General features: G+C 44.1%; 1 protein-coding gene across 1 annotated transcript in view; it reads left to right on the forward strand.

Moving 5' to 3' along the window:
• The window catches only part of SEMA5A (semaphorin 5A), a 473566-nt gene that overhangs the window by 327342 nt on the left and 124541 nt on the right, over window positions 1-21683 (forward strand). Inside the window, 1 exon segment of the mRNA XM_038583333.1 lies at window positions 6533-6737. Within this exon segment, the coding sequence (XP_038439261.1) occupies window positions 6533-6737 (205 nt within the window).

The following is a 21683-nucleotide window of genomic DNA, read 5'->3' on the forward strand; positions in this document are numbered from 1 at the left end:
CTATAAGGGGCTCTGTATGTCATGTACTCTCCTCTCCCAATTTCAGAAGAAGCTGAGACCCAAAGAAGTTATTACTTTTCTCACATTTGGTCGGCAGCCGGTGTATTAGTCTGCATGGGCTGCTGTAACAAAATGCCCCTGACCAGGTGACTTGAATAACAGACCTGTGTTTTGTCACAGTTCTGGAGGCTACAAGTCCTAGATGAACTCTCAGACTGATTCAGTTTCTGGAGCGCTCTCTTCCCTCGCTTAAATGTGACTACCCTCACCCTGTGTCCTCATGTGGCCATTCCTCAGCGAGTGGGGAGAGATACTAATCCTGTGGGATCAGGACCCCACACCTGTGACCCCATTTAGCCTTAATTATCCTTAGAGGCTCCATCTTCTAAGACTGCCACACTGGGGGGTTGGGGCTTCAACCTCTGCATTTTGGGAGGAGACACACATTCAGTCCACAACAGCGGGCTTGCCTTGAGGGCCTCCCTTCTGACAAGAATGCTCATAAGATCGCCGTCATCCTCAGCATGGGTGTAGCTTTTAGTACCACCAAGTGCTCGTCATGATGCATGCTGGCCACGATGCCATGATCGTGGCCATTGATGTCCCCTTGGACAGAGGGGCGCCAAGCCTCAGTGCCGATCATCAGGCTGAGGACACTGTCTGCTTAGCAGCTGAGCTGAGATCTCAGACTCGGTCCCCAGCTGCAAAGCCCCAACATCTTCCATCTAAAAGACCATTCATTAGCACGAGTCAGTGCTAGAACGTCTCCTGTAGCCAGGCTTCCGAGCTCTGGTTGGTTTATCATCTCAATACATCGTACCTTCTAAGAAAACTGGAAATAAGAAAAAATTCAATTATTTTATACTTTACTTAAGACTAAGCCAGAGCCATTCAGCTCTTGTCATTTTGAAAGAGGTTTCTTTTTTTTTTTTTTAACTTAAATTTTTATTTTTATTTAAGAGCATGGAATTAGCAGCAAATGGGTGGTTTTTACATGCTCTTTACCATTTGCTGGTTTACTGGAACATTCAGTTAGCACCCTCCATCTCTCATTCTCACTGATCAGAAAAGGAAGGTGGGAACACAGAGGCACAGGATTATTTTAGGGATAAACTTTGATAATATTGATTAATGTGCCTTGCTAACTGTAGAATATATTTGAACAAGATGACTTTCAGGGACCATTTACTGTGTGCCTTCTGGGTATCACACATGGTGTTAATGCTTTATTATATGCTTGTTACCGTTCGTCTCCCCAGCTCTGTAAGGTGGGCATCATCTTCCGCACGTTAGAAGTTGGGAAACCAAGTGATTAGGTTTATATGTATTACGCCAGCCCTGCTGCTAAGAAGGTTCAGTACTAGACAAATTCCTATTACAGGTGAGGTGAGCTAACAGTTTAGTGGAACCGAACCTGCAGTAGCTCCAGCTCCTCATGGCATAGACAGCTTATGTCATTATTAACTGAACACTGATCCTTTGCCCCTCTGCTCTTTGCATTGAATTCCCCTCTGCCCCCAATGCTGGGGCGGAACATAACTGTTTAGGAAGGCCCTTTGTGAAATCCTAAAGGTGAAATAGATCATTCCCTTTAAGAAAATTCTTTGTTGGGGATTTACCACAAAGATACAGATGCAATGAAACGCCGGGACACCTGCACCCCGATGTTTCTCGCAGCAATGTCCACAATAGCCAAACTGTGGAAGGAGCCTCGGTGTCCATCGAAAGATCAATGGATAAAGAAGATGTGGTTTACGTATACAATGGAATATTCCTCAGCCATTAGAAATGACAAATACCCACCATTTGCTTCGATGTGGATGGAACTGAAGGGTATTATGCTGAGTGAAATAAGTCAATCGGAGAAGGACAAACATTATATGTTCTCATTCATTTGGGGAATATAAATAATAGTGAAAGGGAATAGAGGGGAAGGGAGAAGAAATGGGGAGGAAATATCAGAAAGGGAGACAGAACGTAAAGACTGCTAACTCTGGGAAACGAACTAGGGGTGGTGGAAGGGGTGGGGGTGAATGGGTGACGAGCACTGAGGGGGGCACTTGACGGGATGAGCACTGGGTGTTATTCTGTATGTTGGCAAATTGAACAGCAATAAAAAATAAATTTATTATTTTTAAAAAATTCTTTGTAAAATCCTGAAGGTTAAAAAAAAATTAACAAAGATGCTCACTATATTTATAGGGTACTTTTAATGCCTTGATGTTACTATTGCAAACATCTTCACAATGAACGGTGACTTAATAAACCCGTGATGCCTTACCACCTCCAGGCAGTGGATAACTTTTAGCCTCTTTGTCTGAATATATTTGTAGCACACAGCAAAATCCCTCATTTCCTAAGGCCACAGGCGTCTGGTTTTATAATGCCAGTGTCACACTGAAGGGCTTACTCACGTTGATGAGATGGGAGTAGCTCTGTGCCATATAACAAATGAAGCTTGCAGAGATGCGGCGTGCATTCCAGGCAGGAAGCTTGCTTAGCTGGCCTTAACTTGTTTGGGCAGAATTTAAGATTCGCAGGGAACTAAAATTATAGATGATGATGATTCCTTATATAATCTCTGGTATAAATATGTACCAAGGATTTTCTTTTGGTTTACCATATTTGATAACCGTGTTGGCATAGGCATCCTTACTGACATTTCATGAGACTGTCTAGCTGGCACAGGGTGGGAATATATTTTGAACCAAGGATCCCCTCACTAGTCAGATATAAATGGTCTTATGTTTGCAGCAACCAGCAGTGAGAAGTTTTTTTTTTTTTTTTTTTTTTATTCTTGTTTGCCTACTGACATTTGGAATTTTATGCAGCTCTTAGAACTAGAACTAGCAAATAAGTTAGAGGAGTAGAAATATGATTCAGGTTGAGGAAGGAGAATGGATTAAGAACAGTGCATCTTTTTTCAAGATTTAATACAGAAATATCAATTGAAAACAACAAAACAATGAAAAATATTTAGTATTTTTATCAGTTGCCATCTAGAAACCACTGTAGGCAGTGCTGTGAAAGCCTACCTTGTTAGAGCCTGCAGTCCCCAAAGTCATCCCAGCCCTGAGCTTCACAAGGAAAAAATGAGTTGGTCAGTAACAGAAAACACCATCTAGGTCCAGTGGGCAGACTCCAGAATTTTCTGTGCAGTAGTTTTGATAACCACCAATCAGAAATGATGGAGCCAAAATGGAAAACAGACCCTTAAAGGTGGTCAGGCAGGTGAGGAAGCCGTTGCTGGACCAAATGAAGGGGTTGGCAGTGTCATCAGGACCCTTCGATACACAGTGCATGTTTGCAGCAAGATAGGAGAAAGAGGGTCATTAAGATCAGGGATTCTAAGCCTGAGGCTGGATGATTGTGGACTCGCACAAAGCTCCGGCAAGCTGGAATGAGGATGGGTCTACTGTCCCTGAAACAAACAAAAATGCAAGTATTATTGCATTAAAAAAAATAGTAGAATGATTACCCTTATTACTTTCAGAAGCGTTAGCACGACAGCCATTGTGGTTTGTAACACACTCGAAGACAGTGACTCTTTGTATTGTTTCCGTCTTGCACAGAGTCCCCAAGGTGTCACAGAGACACCATGGGAACCCAGCGTATCAGACACAGCTAGAGAATTTGCTGCCCATTAGAGAGCGAGGTGGGTTACTTACGAGCCAATAAATACATACTGTAAATCTCTATAGCTTTCAGAATATTTGAAAAAGAATCCTTGGGTGAGATATTTATCATAGGCAGGCAAAATAAACCAAGATGTCATAGAGGAGAGTTCTGAATTCGTTCTTGGCCAAAGATGTTACCCAATTCCAATGTGGGGGGTTTTCCAACACCAGCTGGGTGTCCTACGATTCAACTCAATTCTGACACCGTTTGCCAGGAGAGAACATCAGCTGTCACAGGTACAAGGATCAGTCCGACTCCTCCCCACCCCTTCGCCACTTCAGATGCTGATCTTAAGTCCAGGTCCCCACTTGTGCTTCCGGCCCATTGATTCTCCATGGAAAGTTTCAATGACCTCTCCCTTGGGTTCAATTAATGAGGGCCCCAGTAACAATAGTGGGGCTCACAGAACTCAGAGAAACATTTTAATTACTAGATTACTGGTTTATTTTAAAAGGACTTAACTCTAGAACAGCTAGCTGGAGGAGATGTGCAACACAAGGTCTAGAGAAAGGTATGGAGCTACTCCATGCCCACTCTGAGCACCACTCTCCCCAAATCTCCACCTGTTTACCAACCTGGAAACTGTCTGAATCCTGTGCGTTTTGGGGTTTTATGGAGGCTTCATTACAAGGCATGATTGACTAAATCATTGGCTGTCGGTGATTGAATTTAACCTCCAGCCTCTCTCCCTTCGCTGGCGATCAGCAGTGGATTGAAAGTTCCTGCCTTCTAATCAAGCAATTGGATCTCCTATCAACTGGCTCCCCCTCCTTAGGTTACCTGGGGGCTGTGGCCCAAGGGTCACCTCACTGACATGACAAAGGGCACCTTGACTCCTCATAGCACCCAGAAGATTTCCATGGTTTAAGGAGCTCTGTGTCAGAAAGACGACAAAGACCAAATATGTATTTTGTACAAATCATATCACAATGGTAGTTTTGGTTTGTGACTTAAGATATGGGGACCAGGGTAAAAAGGACAAAGGCAGATCAGGGGTCCTACCACCCAGCTCTAGCCCACCAAGGCCTCCCAGGTCTCGCAGACCTCCCAGTTCCTCAGGAGCAGCACAAGGTCCTCAGTTTTGTGTTATGACTCCTGGTTTTCGTGATGCCAATTTTTTAAAAAAACACTGTGCCAACAACACAAAGCCTAGGTGTAAAATTTCACCCAACAGGTAGATAGCTGAGTGCCACCTGTGCTTCAACACTGCCATTGACTTTGGGAAGAGAAAACTGCCAAACACAGAGTCTCAGAACTAGAGCTCACCTGGGTAGACCTCAGACCAAGCCTGGGGAGAGCTGTCATTTTGTAACACATTTGTTAATAGGCAACATGCCTGTCCTTTAAGTGCTACTGATACCTAGGATGATAGTGTGAAACCTCCTAGCATGCCCCCTGCCCTACTGGCAGCTGCTTGTGTATTCACCCACGGATTCTATCCTTTATTTATTCATGCATTTCCCCTGGCCACTGCAGCTCAGTGGACCATAGAATTGCTGTCCTGCTACAAGACAAATAGACCACTGGGTGAATGGCTTCTCTGTGCCAGGCACACTGTTTTGTTCTTGGCATTTACAAGCACTTTCAATTAATTTACAAATGCCTTCCACTGATGATCTCAGTTGGCTTCACAACCACCCGCAGAGTGAGAGGAGTAAGTGTTTTTCTAGCTTCTTTATAGAGACAGGTGGAGAGGCAGTGACTTACCTGAGTTTGCGTGGCTCCCTGGGCAGCAGAGCTGACCGTTCACCTGACCCCAAGTGGTGCCGTCCCCTGGCAGATGGGCTGCCCTTTCAGGGATGTGTGACATCGACTCTACACTGGACAAGACTTAGAATCCATTCCTCTCTGATAGTCTCTGATTTTACAACCAGCGTATCATTTTACGGCATGTAGGGCACTTTATCAGGTGCTACATAAATATCATCTATTTTAAAAAAAGCCATTTCCATCTTACAGTTTTGCACCTCTCACTTGTTACAAAACCAAGTATTAGAGATGACGTGTTATAAACAACAGTCTCAGGTGGTACGGGCAGGGAGATGCATTTCCATCAAACTTGCTCATGGGAAGTGCTGCTGAGGATCAGCCTTTGTTGGCACCGGGATTTAAGCTTATGAAAGCGATGAGAAAGGTTGATGAGGATTTTCTGATCATGTGCTCTGCCCCAGAAAAGCTTTTCTCTCTTTCCCACCCCTCTTTCTACCTCATCCTTGCCAAAACTCATCCTACACAGTACTTACCTGCCCACCTCTCCACACCACAACGCAGGATTCACTTCTCAGCAATTGCCAGGCCTGATGTTTCCCTGAGCACAAAGCATTGAGGCCAGCAGTGTTTTGTACCCAGGTGGAAAATACTGGAATAATATTACATAATTTACAGATGAAAATGGCCTAATTCTGTCTCCATGGAATCCCTATCTTGCTTATAGACTCGCCATTCTAATAGGGAAAGTAATAGATCTCTGCGATGTTCTCAATTGCTGCCTTTTCAATTTGGGCACCGATTTATCAGCTAGATGTAATAGTGGGCACGTGGCCGGACAGCTCCCATGTGACTCACCAGGTGATGAGGAGTTGTATGCACATGTGTCTGAGTTAAAGTCAACACTGACTTCCACTTTATTTTTAGCATCTAATCATCCACTTATGATGGAGTTTAAAGACTCCTCGAATGTGATGAGCTCAAATCTAGAATGGGAGGGAACACTGAGGACGGGGACTTGGGGGCAAACGGAAAAGATCCAGCTTCCAGGGTGCCCTCCAGCCAGAGTTTGGGCGGGGGGGGGGAGCAGCTGTGGGGGTCCAGCTGGCCCGTGGGGGTCCCAGTCACAGCCTGCCTTCCCTTGCAGTGCGGCACGGTGGATCAGGGCCTGTACATGAACCTGACAGAGAGGAACCTGCAGGACGCTCAGAAGTTCATTCTGATGCACGAGGTGGTGCAGCCGGTGACCTCGGTCCCCTCCTTCATGGAAGACAGCAGCCGCTTCTTCCACATGGTCGTCGATGTGGTGCAGGGTAGAGACACGCTCATCCACGTCATCTATCTGGCCACAGGTAGGAGTTGCTTCCACCGAGTTTTCTGCCATGTTTTGCTTTCATGTTGTAAATTCTAAATTTGCAGTTTTGGTGACAAGCTGTGAGTCTGTGTCACACCCAGCAAAACCCACAGAGCAGCCTGGTCCTCATCATCCTCTGTGCTTCTCACAGGAAACTTGGTTTCACTCTCTTTTTGTCTTACCTTCTCCTAATTTTAGTTGGGAAGACAACGCCTGATTTCTTAACTATTATTCCTGCACAACTCATAAAATAAGTCTTTTCTTAGTGAGACCATTTTCAGTTGGATAATTAAAGACAATGGAATCTGTTAGAGGACGTTGTTGGGTGCGATACTATCCTGGGATTGTCATCGTGATATTCATTTGGTTCAAAACAGTGCTCACAGGATATTCCTGTTGTGGGATGTAGCTACAAGCATTTTGAGGAATATGTTTTGAGGCACAAACAACAAGTTGTTTTAAAGAAAACATAGGCAACACTGTCTATCAAATTATCAGTGACAGCTAGAATGACTGTTTTCCAATGTCCCTAGCATATTGGAGGCAGGTCCTGTCTTGGTTTGTGGCACAGACAGCAAAGGGTGCCTTAGGCCAGCCTCAGTGATCCTGTCCCGGTTCGTACACTTGTCCACCTATTCCTTGCCTTCGGGTCCTCCCACACAGAGCTCCCTCACCCTGGAGCCTGCCCCCATCTCTACATCCTCTGCCCAGCACCCTGTGTAATGGCCAGTTTCTCACAGAACACAATTTCCATTGCAGTTGCTGTTTATAATATCCTATATACCTATCAGTTGGTTTGATTCATGAAGTCACCAAGATTTATTGAATATTTACTATTTTGTGGTTCATATAAGCAATGGTGGTCAGACGGTGAGCAGACAGGCAACATCCTCCTCTCCTGAGGACAACACATATCAACCAGCTTCTGTGGGAAATGACAGACAGGTGTAATAGGCTTATGTGGAGGATGTGAATAGAGCCACGGGCTCACAAGAGCCAGGGAGGCTCCTGTACTTGGTTGGTGAGGGTTGGCCTCCCCCAGGAGGTGACACTTAAGCTGAGAACCATCTAAGGAGGGAGACCTGGCCTTGTAGGAGGAGGGAAACAGCAAAGGTGCAGGAGTGGTCAGCTATGGGCGGTGGCACCATGGTGTCAGGTAAGGTAAGGACAAAGATGTGATCTTGGGATTGCCAAAGGAGGCCATCGGTGCCTCTAAAGGTCAGTCTGAGGGAGGAGCGGGGAGGAATTGAGGTGGAAAGTCCACGATGAGCAAGGCTTCAAAGAGGATTGACGGGAGCCGGAGGGACTGGGAGGTCAAGTTTATTGTGTTTTAAGAGAAGACAGAGAATTACCATAGCAATGTGCATCTTGTTCACTAGAGCATAAGAAGGAATCATGGCTTGTTTTCTGCCATTTTTATCCTTGATGCCTACAGGGTGCCAGGCATGTTGGTATAGATTGAGGAATGAGTGAACTGGATCTTTCCAAAGGTTTCCCTAGGTTCGTTGGTTGGTTTGTTTGTTTTCCATAAATGTTTTGGTTGGTGTCACAGAGAAGAGAGTCCTCTTGGAATTCCAGGAGGCCATTGAGTGTCTCATCAGTATGCAGAGTGGGGATGGTGAAGGGGAGATGAGGTCATCCTGAGCAGGCCATGGAGGGTCTGGATGGTGAAGCCTGAAGCCTCAGCCTAGGAATTCCGACTCTTCCACAACCAAAGCTGTAAGAAGGTGACATCTGTTTCCTTGTGTTTATAATGATTTGTACTGAGCTATTGAGGATTTCTAATGGCACTCTCCAGGTACTTTAATTTTGACTTGTGTCTCAGTCAGTTCAGGTTACAGTAACAAAATACTATAGACTGGGGGTGGGTCAGGAAGAGTAGTTTAAAAGACAAATCTATTTCTCACCATTGTGGTCGCTGGAAGTTCAGTATCAAGGTGCTAAGCCAGCTTGTTTCCTGGTGAGAGTCCTCTTCCTTGTCCCTAGATGTCCATCTCCTTGTTGTGCCCTCATAGGATGGAAACAGAGATCATCTCTCTTGTGTCTCCTTTAGTTTTTTTAAAGATTTATTTATTTTAGGGAGTGAATCTGAACAGGGGAGGGGTAGAAGGAGAGAGAGAAATCTTCAAGCAGGCATGGAGCCTGCTGAAGCATGGAGCCCCCACTGAGCATGGAGCCCAACCCAGGGCTCCATTTTATGACCCTGAGATTATGACCTGAGCTGAAACCAAGAGTTGGCCACTCAACCAACTGAGCCACCCAGGTGCCTCCCCTCTTATGTCTCTTTAAAAGAGCACTAATCCCATTCATGAAGGCTCTACCCTCATGACCTAAAGAAATCCCAAAGGCCCCATCTCCAAATATCATCGCTTTGAAGATTAGGTCTTTAGCATGAATGTTGGGAGCACACACACATTCAGTCCATAGCAATGAGAAAGTTGTTCTACCACTTTATATATTTATTTATTTGAGAGAGAGAGAGCATGCATGAGCATGGGGAGAGACAAAGAGAGAGAGAAAGAAAGCAGGCTTCCCACTGAGCAGGGAGCCAGACACAAGGCTCAAGGACCCTGGGATAATGACCTGAACCAAAGACAGATGCTTAATCGACTGAGCCACCCAGGCACCCCTCTACTACTTTTTAAAAGTTACCCACATGAATAAAATATTTGCAGATTTTTATTACAAACAATAAGCTTTTGCAGAATCTAAACCAGTCAAAACAGACCAATTTGGGTAAATTACAGATTTGAGATGAAATTATGGTCAACATCCATGACTTTTTTAAATAGTATATCATTCTAGAAACTTGCTTGCCCATGTCTGTGTCATAGGACGTCAAAACTGAGCTACCGCTCCCCTCTGCACCCCAGCCCATCACCTCCTACAGGATAAGGAGGGGATTAGCTCAGATCTTGGTAGCCAGCCATCCCAGGCTGTCTTGTCTTGCCTCTAGGTTTGCAGATCTGATTCTGAGAACCATATACCATGTGCCCTTCAGCAGATATGTCTATGGAGGTTCACTTGTTTATTCTACAGGCCTGATGTTTTGCTTTTGTTTTAATATACTGACTCTGGGCAAATTGAAAATTGGCATGCATCAAGATGTTGCTAACTGGAATCACAGGTTGGGATTATTGGGGAAGATGCCGTATAGAGAACTCTCTTGCAGTTTCCATGCATCACTAGGCAGGATGTTTGTTAAACTGTAAAAAAAGAGGAGGTTCTAGTGGGTGAAGGTCCCTTCCAGCAGAAACAACCATGGATACATGGGTTCCTAAAGTGAGGCCCCCTCAAACCATGTACAGGGACTCGGAAGCTTGAACAGTTCCACTGGCAGCTGGATGCGTAGATGGTATTTAAGTTTGTTTAAACGAGCTGGGTAATTCTAATTGTAGGACCTCTGTAAATTAGAAATGTCATGTCTCAACCAAGTTCTGGATCTCTTCATGTGTTGTTCTCTCTTTTTTTATTCTAAATATTTTATTTATTTAGTTTGCGAGTGATGAGAGGGGCAGAGGGAGAAGGAGAGAGAATCTCAGGCAAACTGTGCTGAGTGTGGAGCCTGATGCAGGGCTCGATCCCATGATCTTGAGAGGACTACCTGAATCAAAACCAAGAGTCCAATGTGCTCTACTGACTGAGCCACCCGGGTGCCCTTTCATGTATCTCTTATAGCACTGATCAATATATTTTGAAGGAAATGCCTTCTTGTCTATGTTTTTGTTTAGAATAAAATTCATTTTTAAAAGATATATCTTTATGATCAAATATTTAGGTTTATTCTTTATTTCCAAGGAATTGAAATGTAAAACTGGAATATGAATACTGGAAAGAATTGTCCAAAATGCCAGTCTATTTTCACTTACCCTGCTAAGACCTGAGCAACTTCCTGACAAGGAGGGATGACAAAGGTAGAGATTTTGACTGAAAATTCTAAAGGCTCATGTTGATGTGGTCTTTTATTTATAACTTTCGAGTAGAAAGATATAAATAAACTCCAGTAGAGTTCCATCAAGACAAAACATGGGGCATTCCTCCTCTTTGATGCTAAAGCTAATACTGAGCACACATAGTTGGGGTACGTCTGGTCCCATTCCAGCACCTGCTGGACTTCATCTGGGAATTTACAAGCCTCAACTGGTAGAGCGTGAGTGTAGCATTCCTAACCAGCGAACATGAAGCAGAGTGCTTCCTAACTTGCTAATAAAATCAATTTGCTCTCTTGGCTTTGGGAATCCAGGTCTGGTGATACATTTATTTACTCCCTCCCTTGATTTTACTTGAATTAACAGGAGTTGGAGAAAACCTGCCAATGGCCATTTGAAAGTTGGTGTATTTTATTTGTCAGTATTATCTAAAAATCGAAGTGAAATAGACCTTGCTAATAGTGCTGTTGATGGTGCTTCTTGCAGCTTGAATGGCTTTTCCCTGCCGGCTGCCACCCCACTGAGGCGATGGGCCTTTCCCGGACACCTCCCGGGTCTGTTAGCTGCTGCTCCCATTTCTCACTTATTGGAAATCCAGCCAGGGCGAGGCTCATTAGCTGGGCCACAACTGTGCTGCTGTTTTATTTTTTATTTTTATTTTTTTTTTATTTTATTTATTTTTTTTTATTTTATTTTTTTTATTTTTTATTTTTTTATTGGTGTTCAATTTACTAACATACAGAATAACACCCAGTGCCCGTCACCCATTCACTCCCACCCCCCGCCCTCCTCCCCTTCTACCACCCCTAGTTCGTTTCCCAGAGTTAGCAGTCTTTACGTTCTGTCTCCCTTTCTGATATTTCCCACACATTTCTTCCCCCTTCCCTTCTTTTCCCTTTCACTATTATTTATATTCCCCAAATGAATGAGACAACCTACAGAATGGGAGAAGATATTTGCAAATGACATATCAGATAAAGGGCTAGTTTCCAAGATCTATAAAGAACTTATTAAACTCAACACCAAAGAAACAAACAATCCAATCATGAAATGGGCAAAAGACATGAACAGAAATCTCACAGAGGAAGACATAGACATGGCCAACATGCATATGAGAAAATGCTCCGCATCACTTGCCATCAGGGAAATACAAATGAAAACTACAATGAGATACCACCTCACACCAGTGAGAATGGGGAAAATTAACAAGGCAGGAAACAACAAATGTTGGAGAGGATGTGGAGAAAAGGGAACCCTCTTACACTGTTGGTGGGAATGTGAACTGGTGCAGCCACTCTGGAAAACTGTGTGGAGGTTCCTCAAACAGTTAAAAATAGACCTGCCCTACGACCCATCAATTGCACTGTTGGGGATTTACCCCAAAGATACAAATGCAATGAAACGCCGGGACACCTGCACCCCGATGTTTCTAGCAGCAATGGCCACGATAGCCAAACTGTGGAAGGAGCCTCGGTGTCCAACGAAAGATGAATGGATAAAGAAGATGTGGTCTATGTATACAATGGAATATTACTCAGCTATTAGAAATGACAAATACCCACCATTTGCTTCAACGTGGATGGAACTGGAGGGTATTATGCTGAGTGAAGTAAGTCAGTCGGAGAAGGACAAACATTATATGCTGCTGTTTTATAAGCTCTTTCTTTGAAGGTCTTCTCAGAGCAAGAGGCAACACGGCAAACGGTCACTCCTTTGGAACATGTGTGCCTGGGGGCACCTGGGTGGCTCTGCGGTGAAGCGTCTGACTCTTGATTTCTGCTCAGGTCATGACCTCGGGGTCCTGGGATCGAGCCTTGCATTGGACTCCATGCTCAGCGTGGAGTCTGTTCGTCCCTCTCCCTCAGCTCCTACACCCCTCATGCTCTCTCTCTTTCTCTCTCTCTCTCAAATAAAAATAAAATAATAATAATAATAATAAACAAAATGATAATATGTATGCTTGGACTCTGTAAGTGACTGAGTCTGCATCCACACGGCTGCTCAGCTGCCCCTGCAAAGACAGAGTTAGAGTCGTGCTGACCACCCTCTGTCCTTGGTTCAGATCGCCGCCTCCCTGCGTCGCGGGGGAGGCCCCCCGGCTGGCTCCACCTTCCCTGCCTGCCCCTCGTGTGGCTGTTACTCAGGCTCTAACCCCAGTGGTTCTGTTTCATGCTACCGCCCTGGAAATACCATTCAGTTTCCGGGTTTCTACTCTGCCTTCCAGGATGAAGTGGGTTACTTTTATTTTTCCTTTGTCTCCATGCCAATGTGTCTCTAATCAAGTATGTGTCTTTGCCGCACAGATTGCTTCTGCTCCCTATTCTCTCCTGTTCGTGATCAGGCGGCCCATCCTGGAGATGTGATCCCTCCACCACGTCTGCTAACCATCTGTTTTATTTTTCCATAAGCCATTCCCTTATTTCAGTCTCTTACTATTTCTACAGTACTCTTATTTATTTGATTTTTTTTTAGAGATTTTATTTATTTATTTATTTATTTATTTTATTTGAGAGAGACAGATAGAGAACATGAGAGAGCAAGCACAGGTGGGGAGAGGGGCAGAGGGAAAAGCGGGCTCCCCGATGAGCAGGGAGCCCAAGGTGGGGCTGGATCCCAGGACCCCGGGATCATGACCTGAGCCGAAGGCAGATGCTTCACCGACTGAGCCACCCAGGCGTCCCTCCAGTACTATCTTATACCAGTGTTTGTTCAGCTTGAGAATGAATAAGACCTGGATTCTGATTTTTAGTACAGAGATCTGGCATTTTATACACATACACACACAGAGAGAGAAAGGAATATGTGTTTAGAACAGGGAAAGAGCTAATCACAAATTACAAATTTTATTTTAGTTTTTAAATTTTATTATTTTTTATTGAAGCATAATTGATACACAATGTTACATTAGTTTCAGGTATACAGCATAGAGACTCAACAAGTTTATACATTATGCAGAAGGCTGGGATTTGTAACAGGCTCCCAGGTCAACTTAATGCTGTGCATTTCTGGACCATATTCAAGTCATGCCATTCTGGATGAAATAATAATTTTCTTGACCTAGAATCTGTCTGTAACAGATGTACCTTACCTTTCTCTATGATTAGGCGCTGACATCATCATCATTCCTAATTGTTTGTGATGCAGATGTGAAATCTGTTATCCAACATGAGCCTAACAGATATGTTTTACTGTTTGTTTCAGTGGCTGCTGGTATGATTTGCTAACTAGTACACCAAACATCTGGGACTTGATTTGAAAGAAAATGTCTAAGATGCATAAGCTAGTACAGAATGATGAAAATGTATCAGACAATGGGGAGCCTGGGTGGCTCAGTCAGTTGGGTTTCTGACTCTTGATTTCAAGTGCAGGCCGTGATCTCAGGGTCATGAGATCGAGCCTGCTTTGGGCTGTGCTGGGCATGGAGCCTGCTTAAGAGTCTCTCTCTTCTTTTCCCTCTGTCCCCCACCCCAGCCCCACTGGCATGCCTGCTTGCTCTCTCTCTCCCCTCTCAAAAAAAATTTTATGTGTGTGTGTGTCTGAGAAGAGAGAAATGGAAATTTAGGGATCAGATTCCATGGAGAAGTTTCATCCGTGAATACCACAGGCTCCCTGCCCTTAAGAAGCTTGTATTTTAGAGAGAAATACAATTAAACAATTATATGCAATGTCACTTGGAGAAAAAAAAATAAAGCAGAGATGGAATGTGAGAGGCCAGGGTATCAGTCACTTCTAAGTGTAACGAATGGGATCCATTCTGTTTATTGATTATCAGAAGGTAGGAGGTAGAGCTTGGGATTGTACTTTCAAGGACTTCTGTGTTTTGGAAGGCATCATCCTGAGTCTTTTCAGTAGAAATTAGACCCCATAAATCTGACTTTTATGAAGTTCCCAGCTACTGAAGGGAGTCATCTCACTGAGACTGCCTACTGAGCAGGGGAAGGGGTCACTGAACGAGTGATGTTCTGAAGGCTGCCAGAGATTGGGGTCACATAACTCCAGGGAGGAGAAAGGAGACACCTTGATGCAGATGGAACCCAAGCACCCATGCCTTCCCATAGCTTTTCTGGGAGTACCATGGAGAAAATAGAGCCAGTGCTCCATCCTACCTTCCCATTGTTTCCTTCCAACTATGTATATACATTTATTTTTTAAGATTTTACTTATTTCTTTGGGAGAGAGAGCTTGAGACAGAGAGAGATCATAAGCAGGGGAAAGAGGTAGAGGGAGAAGCAGACTCCCCACTGAATAGGAGCCTGGTGCAGGATTTGATCCCAGGATCCTGGGATCATGACCTGAGCCGAAGGCAGACGCTAAACCAACTGAACCACCTTAGTGCCCCTAGATATGTATATATTTTAAAGATTTTACTTATTTATTTTCAGAGAGAGAGGGAAAGAGAGAGCATGTGAACAGGGTGGAGGGACAAAGGGGGAGAGCGAGAGAGAGAATATCTCTAGTAGACTCCCAGGTCAGCGTGGAGCCCAATGTGGGGCATGATCTCATGACCCTGAGATCATGGCCTGCGTCGAAATCAAGAACGGACACTTAACTGAGTTACCCAGACATCCCCCAAGTATGTTTTTAACACAGAACATGGCATCTTTATTGTTACTTGTGACCGACCATTATTAAAATCCAGAAATCAGTAATGCTTCCCAGATGAGCCAGTAGGAACATCCAGAGAGAAACAATGTTCTTTATATTCTAGAATTTTTCTTGTATGAGTAACAGTTGGCAGCTGGCTTAGCACATGCTGAAATCCCAGTCCTGACCTTATCTCTCTGTGTACAATTTCTTCTAGTACCTTCTCTAGCCCCACAGGGAGGAAGATGAGGTTGCTGAGGGCAGGATGGGCCCCAACAAGCCCTTGGACTGAAGTACACAAAACTTGAGAGACTCTAGAGAGACTTCCAATGGGTACCAAATATTAACTGACACACTTCTTTTCTTTTAAATGTATTTATTATTAATGAGAGACAGAGGGACATAGGCAGAGGGAGAAGCAGGCCCCTCACAGAGAGCCCGCTGTAGGAATCAATCCTGGATCCTGGGATCACACCCTCAGCTGAAGGCAGGCGTTCAACCACTGAGCCACCCAACTGACTCACTTCTGTTGCCATTATTAATAGCTGTCTCCCTTAATATTTATAATCAATTTGCAACTACTTAGGTATCATGAGCAAGCTTAAAATTGTGCAGATCCTGGGTTGGAAAGATTTTTCAACAATCACCCCTAATTCTGTCCATTTTGCTGGAAGTCGGAAATCCAAACTTGAGCTGAACTTGCTCTGTGTGTGCCCATTTGGGTTCTCTCTTGTAGGCTAGAAGGAAATGTTAAGTAGTTTGAGTGTTCATTAGATAAAATCTAATCAATTTTGTGTTTGATGATAAAATCCTTGTAGAATTGTAGAGAATAATAGCAGTGTGGTAAAATCCCAAGGTGATATGGGTTGGATTCTGTTCCCCCAAAAAGACATGTTGAAGTCCTAACCTGTCAATATCTTGGAATGTGAGCCTATTTGGAAATAGGACTATGCTGAGCCCTCATGCGGGGGCGGGGGAGGGGGAGTGGTGGGGGGGTAAAGGACCCCAGGGAAGGGGGCAGCTTTGTGGTGCCTTCATGTAGAGACCAACGAGATGTCCCATGAAACGTGTTTTCCTGACGAATTTCTCCCTGACTGGCCTTTTTAAAAATAAAAAATAAAAAAATCTCTATTGCTCTAAAAAAAAAAAAAGGGAAATAGGGTATTTGCAGATGTGAGTAGTGAATATTTAGTCATACTGGAATAGAGTGGAATAGGGTAGACTCTTAATCCAATATGCCTGGTGTCCCTTTAAGAGGAGGAGGGAGAGAGACACACAGGGGGAAGGACATGTGACAACAGGGTTGGAGACTAGCCTGTGCAGCCGCAAGCCCAGGAACACCAATGATCAACAGCCACCACCAGAAGCTAAGAAGAGACAAGGAAGGATTTTGCCCAGAATCTCAAGGGAGCACAGCCCTGTCTATACCTTGATTTCAGACTTCCAGCCTCCTGAGCTGCAAGACCATAAATTTCTGTTGCTTTAAGCCAGCAAGAGCGTGGTGTTCTATTACAGTAGCCCCAGGACACTAATCCACCCGATGGTACTTTGCCACTTTGCATGTGATCTTGCAACCAAATTTCAAGAGTCGCCTGGCTTTCTCTTGTTTCCCTTGATGTTTCTCAGTGACCAGAACTCAATGAACAGAATTGGTATTTTAGTATTAGTCTACGTCCGGCCCAATTAAAATGAAAAGTGTGCTTTGGAAAACAATCTAATATATGCCAAGCCACTTTAAATGGTTTAAGAACGACTAATTGTTTGGTTTTACTAACTACAGAAACATTCATTCTTGTATTTTAATGTGTTTTGTTTTTAAACATGTTTTCCAAATAATTTTAGTAGCTCATGCCTAGTTCCCCAACCACCAAATAATAAGGAATTCTGTGCTGCAAATGAGTGGATGTCCCAGTTTCCCCCAGTTGTGGGGCAGGTATTTGTGGAATGACCCATTTTCTCACTCTCCTCTTCGCCTTCTCTGGGCTGAGACCTTACTGAGTCTTCAGTCTTCTCCTGCTTGTTTCACATGATTTCTACTGATCAAAAGTTGCCCCAGGTAGTAAAGCACTGAGATCTGTGGACAGAAATACAAACCATTTCTCTTTGCTGCATTTGTTCATATAAATCCCAGCTGCTGCTCATGACTGATGTATCTCATTAAGGTTTCACGGTGGCTACTAGAGTTTAAGTACAAGGGCTCCTGTTCCCAGACCTGCTGGCCTCCTGTTTGTGAAGAAATCTGGGTAGGATCTCATTGTGTCTGTGGGAAATGATGTCATAACTCCAAAGAGATTTTAGTGAAGTCTACCCAGTACCCCCAATCTCCACTTCTACAAGGGGACCCTTTCTCTGTGGAACCTTTGCAAAGTGCTGACATCAACAGTGTGCCACCTCTTCTCTCTCTCCTCCGTCCTTTCTTCGTACCGTGACCACGATACATGTTCTTTGCCTGACTTGAGGAAGGAACACACACCCTGGCAGGAGAATGGTCCAGTCACCCCACAGGCAGTGAGGTGGCCATGTCTCTCCCCTAGTGAGTACCACCTCTCTGACATTCGGTGGTTCCAGGACCCCTGGGCACATTCAGGGGTCCCTCAGGAAGGGACTGTCCACTGCCCTGGGATCGATGTGGACCTCTCTGAACACAGAGGATGGGGATGAGGTCTGGGATTCCTTTGAGAATGCAAGGGACAGAATTTTAGAACTCTACCCACTGCATGTCCACATTGCAGGTGGGCATTAGAATAATATGTGAAATTGCTGTCAACAGGCCCAACGCAGTCATTGTCTGCACTGTTAAATCAGAAGAATAAATTGTTCATAGCTCCATAAAATCTGGAATAATTTGATTCTTTTATGTTAACCAATTGAATCTGTGCACCAGGAAAACTCAGATTCCACTCAGATAGCCACAGGGCTGTTGTGTCTTGTCCCTTGAAAGGAATGCTGTCTTCAGAGTAAATCTTTCTGTAACGATTTCGTCTAACATGATGTTGGCCATGGTAACAGGGGCTTGGAGTGCCCATTTCCAAGCAAGCGGCTTGGAGCCCCATCTGATCAGGCAGGCAAATTGCTCACAGGATTGCTGATGCCTTAGTTTCGCACGTCTTCCTTTTTCATTCTTTACCTAAGCACCTCCTCGCTAACTTGTAGATATGCTGCTTGCCTGGTGATGGTGATTAGCCACTCCTGAGCATGACATTTAAGCCTTGGCCTAGGTAATGAAATTCTAGAGCAGATAGCAGGCACTCAGAAGGACTAGGGAGGAGTAAGTGCGATCTCCACTGTATGACAAAATGTCATCACCAATGACATTATATATAAGCTTTCATCCAGAAGTGGTTACACAGCAGAGGGACGGGAAGAAAACACACCCATCATTTCTTCGAAAATAAGCCTTCTGAAGAGGAAATGTGGATAGAAAAATTCCTAGGGATTTGCCAGACCTGGTGGGAGGAGATAGCCAAGGTATAGGGAGAAGGCTCTATCGATTAATATTGTAGTTCCCCCCCCCCCAAAAAAAAATTGTAGTTCCCACCTGGAACCCATTAGAAGAAGTGGGCTCTCCCCAGATCATCATGGCAAATTAGCACAGCACACTTCCTTCCACCAGGATGCCCGCAGCAAACTGGGATTTGAGTAAATAGCCTGCTGCAGTGGTGCAAATATTGACAGTGTGCATGTCTCCAAACAAACCTGTTCTGGATGGAGGGAAACAGTGTTTGTCATGTGCAGAGATGTCAACATAAGCATTTCTTTTCATTTTTGTCTTTCAAAAAATAGCATAGTTTCACAGCCAGGTTGAAAGAGTGTTAAATTATCGGTTGGCTTCTTCAATTTCCACCCCTCTTTCCCTTTGAAACCTAGAAATAGCCACATCGATGTTTCTTAAATAGGGTATTTTATAGTATTTCAATAGAATTGCCCATACAAAAAGATGTTGCAGGGATTCTTATCAAGGAACCATACAATTCTCATGGTGTCAAGATTGGGATGATGTTCCAAGCTAATGTCCTTAGGGGCAAATGCTGCCCTGACCTGATTCAATCTGACTTACCCATTCCATAAAGAAGTATCTCCTCAGAGAAGCTGAGGACATGACTTTTACTGATGAAACCATCTATGAAGAATCAAGACTGAGCACCTAACCAAACCCTAAATCAGGAATACCTGAAATTATGATTCTGTGGGTGATTACACATGTAGACCAAAGGAAAATCAATGTGAAGTAAAACTTCTTTCCTTTGTATTGCATCAGGTGACCTTAGGATATGCCAAGTAATTGCCAAATGTACCGGCAGATGGAAAGTGAGAGGCCTCTGTCCTTCTGTCCATCCAGCTATTGTTCTCATCAGCCAGCCCCACTGTTGTTAGTTTTAACCCCACAGAGGAAAGAAAGAAACTCTGAGCTTCTGGTTTTGTCTGACCTTTTAGGAATATTCGATGCAAATTAGGTAACTTTCTGACCAAGGGAGTAATTATCATCACTTTTTGGATTTCTGAAGACTGCAGAAGCTTAACTCAGTTTGAAATTTTTAAAGCATTTTGAGATTAAAACAACATCCAGGAGAGTGGTTCTTGTTATCTGTTTCTAGTCTAACTCTTGTGTTCCAACTGGGTATAAACTGTTGGAATATGTGATTCTTTTATTTGAGGTATTAAACTTGAAAGAAAGGAAAGGAGAATTTGCTCAAGGAAAATTTGTTTCTTTAACCAGAAAGCATATGTGCAGCTATGTACCATGTGAGGCTGAAACACTGAGTGTTGTCTATATCAGTAGAAGTCCCTTAAAATGGCCCTGAGTTGGGGCACCTGAATGGCGCAGTGGGTTAAGCAACTGACTTGGTTTAGGCTCAGGTCATGATCTCAGGGTCATGGAACAGAGTTGTGTGTCAGGCTCTGAGTTCAGCACAGAGTCAGCTTGAGATTCTCTCTCCTGCTGCCTCTGCCCTTCCTACTTGAGCACTCTCTTGCTCTCTCTTTCTCTCTCTCTCTCTCTCTCAAATAAATAAATAAATCTTAAAAAAAAATAACTCTCAGTTAAGACCAATAGAAGTTGGTTTTCACAGTCTAGAGAACAGATAGGAGGTTTTTGAGGCCTCCATTTTCATGTATGTGTGCCAGTAATCAAAAAGTCCAATAATTAATTGTCTAAGTACTCAACTACATTTATGGGATTTTGAAATTAAAAAAAAAAATCCACCCTTAGTATTGAAAGTGATCTCTAAGATTAATTATCAGGGCAGGGGTTTCATTTAGGTCCTCAGTGATATGATCACTTAATTAATTTTAAAGTATGACCGTGTCCTTAGCAAAAAAACACTAGTTCAATGTGAAAAATAATGGCCTTGACTTGTCCTTGATAAATTGGGTCTTTAAAGGCAATCTTCACAATGAGTTGCTGCATTTTGAGTTAAACAATATTTTTTTCTTTCACTTAGAAATTTTATTGATTATACAATGTTGGCATTTTTTAAAAATACTTGTGGGCAACCTTAATTCATTTCTGAATGGACTGGATAAGAACCAGTTGTCTCGGTCTTTATTGAATTGCTGACCTGTGGTCATTCACCTGGCAGCTTATCTTCAGGAATCTCTAACTTTCAAAGGTGGGTCCTTAACCTGCCTCTGTGGGCTCCTCAGATCCCTTCCTGGCCTCAGGCCCACAGCATGCAGGGAGCAGGAGGGCGTAGGCTCGGTGCCAGCTCATCTCACCCTGGCTGCTCTCTGGCCCCTCTCGCTTAGTTTCAGTGACGAAGCCTGACATCTTCTGTCCTGGGCAGTGTTTCAGTCTTGTCTCCAGTGTCTGAGTTTCGTCCTGCCTCCTCTGACACATTCCCCTCCCAGGAATCAGGGGACTGCATATGTGCCCTATGGTGGGTCCTGCTCCATCTCCAGACACCTACCTGTTGCCCCCTCCCCCACCAACCCTGAACCCTCATCCCCAGTCCTTAGTCTCCTACTGTGTGATTGGGACCCTCACCATGGCCTTCATGGTTCAATGATGTATCACTGGTGTTAGGTTCAGGCTGTCTCTCAAATATTCGGATCCTACTTATGGAAAAACATTGAATTTTGTTAAGACTCATGGTTTGCCTACTGCATGAGTGAAAGCTGGCTGAGACACCACGTAGATCACAAACTAAACCCACCAAAGATTCAGGGAGCCACACTGGAAAGTCAGCATGCAAGCCAGCAGGCTGAAGGACTCTGGATTTGCCCATCAGTGTGGGGCCTATCTCAGAGGTGGAGCCTGTTTCCCAGTGCAGGAACATTTGAGAATACGTGTCACACCAGCAATTGGGTCCAGCTGGGGCTGTCCTGCCCCTTGGATGTTTGGTTCCTTGTTTCACATCCTACTTTCATTTCATCCTACTACCATTGTCGTGTTTTCGGACATCTACAGTTTTCCCCATAACTTCTGTCAAGTG

The sequence above is a fragment of the Canis lupus genome, chromosome 34 (assembly GCF_011100685.1).
Source record: "Canis lupus familiaris isolate Mischka breed German Shepherd chromosome 34, alternate assembly UU_Cfam_GSD_1.0, whole genome shotgun sequence".
In the NCBI taxonomy this organism is placed as follows: Eukaryota; Metazoa; Chordata; class Mammalia; order Carnivora; family Canidae; genus Canis; species Canis lupus.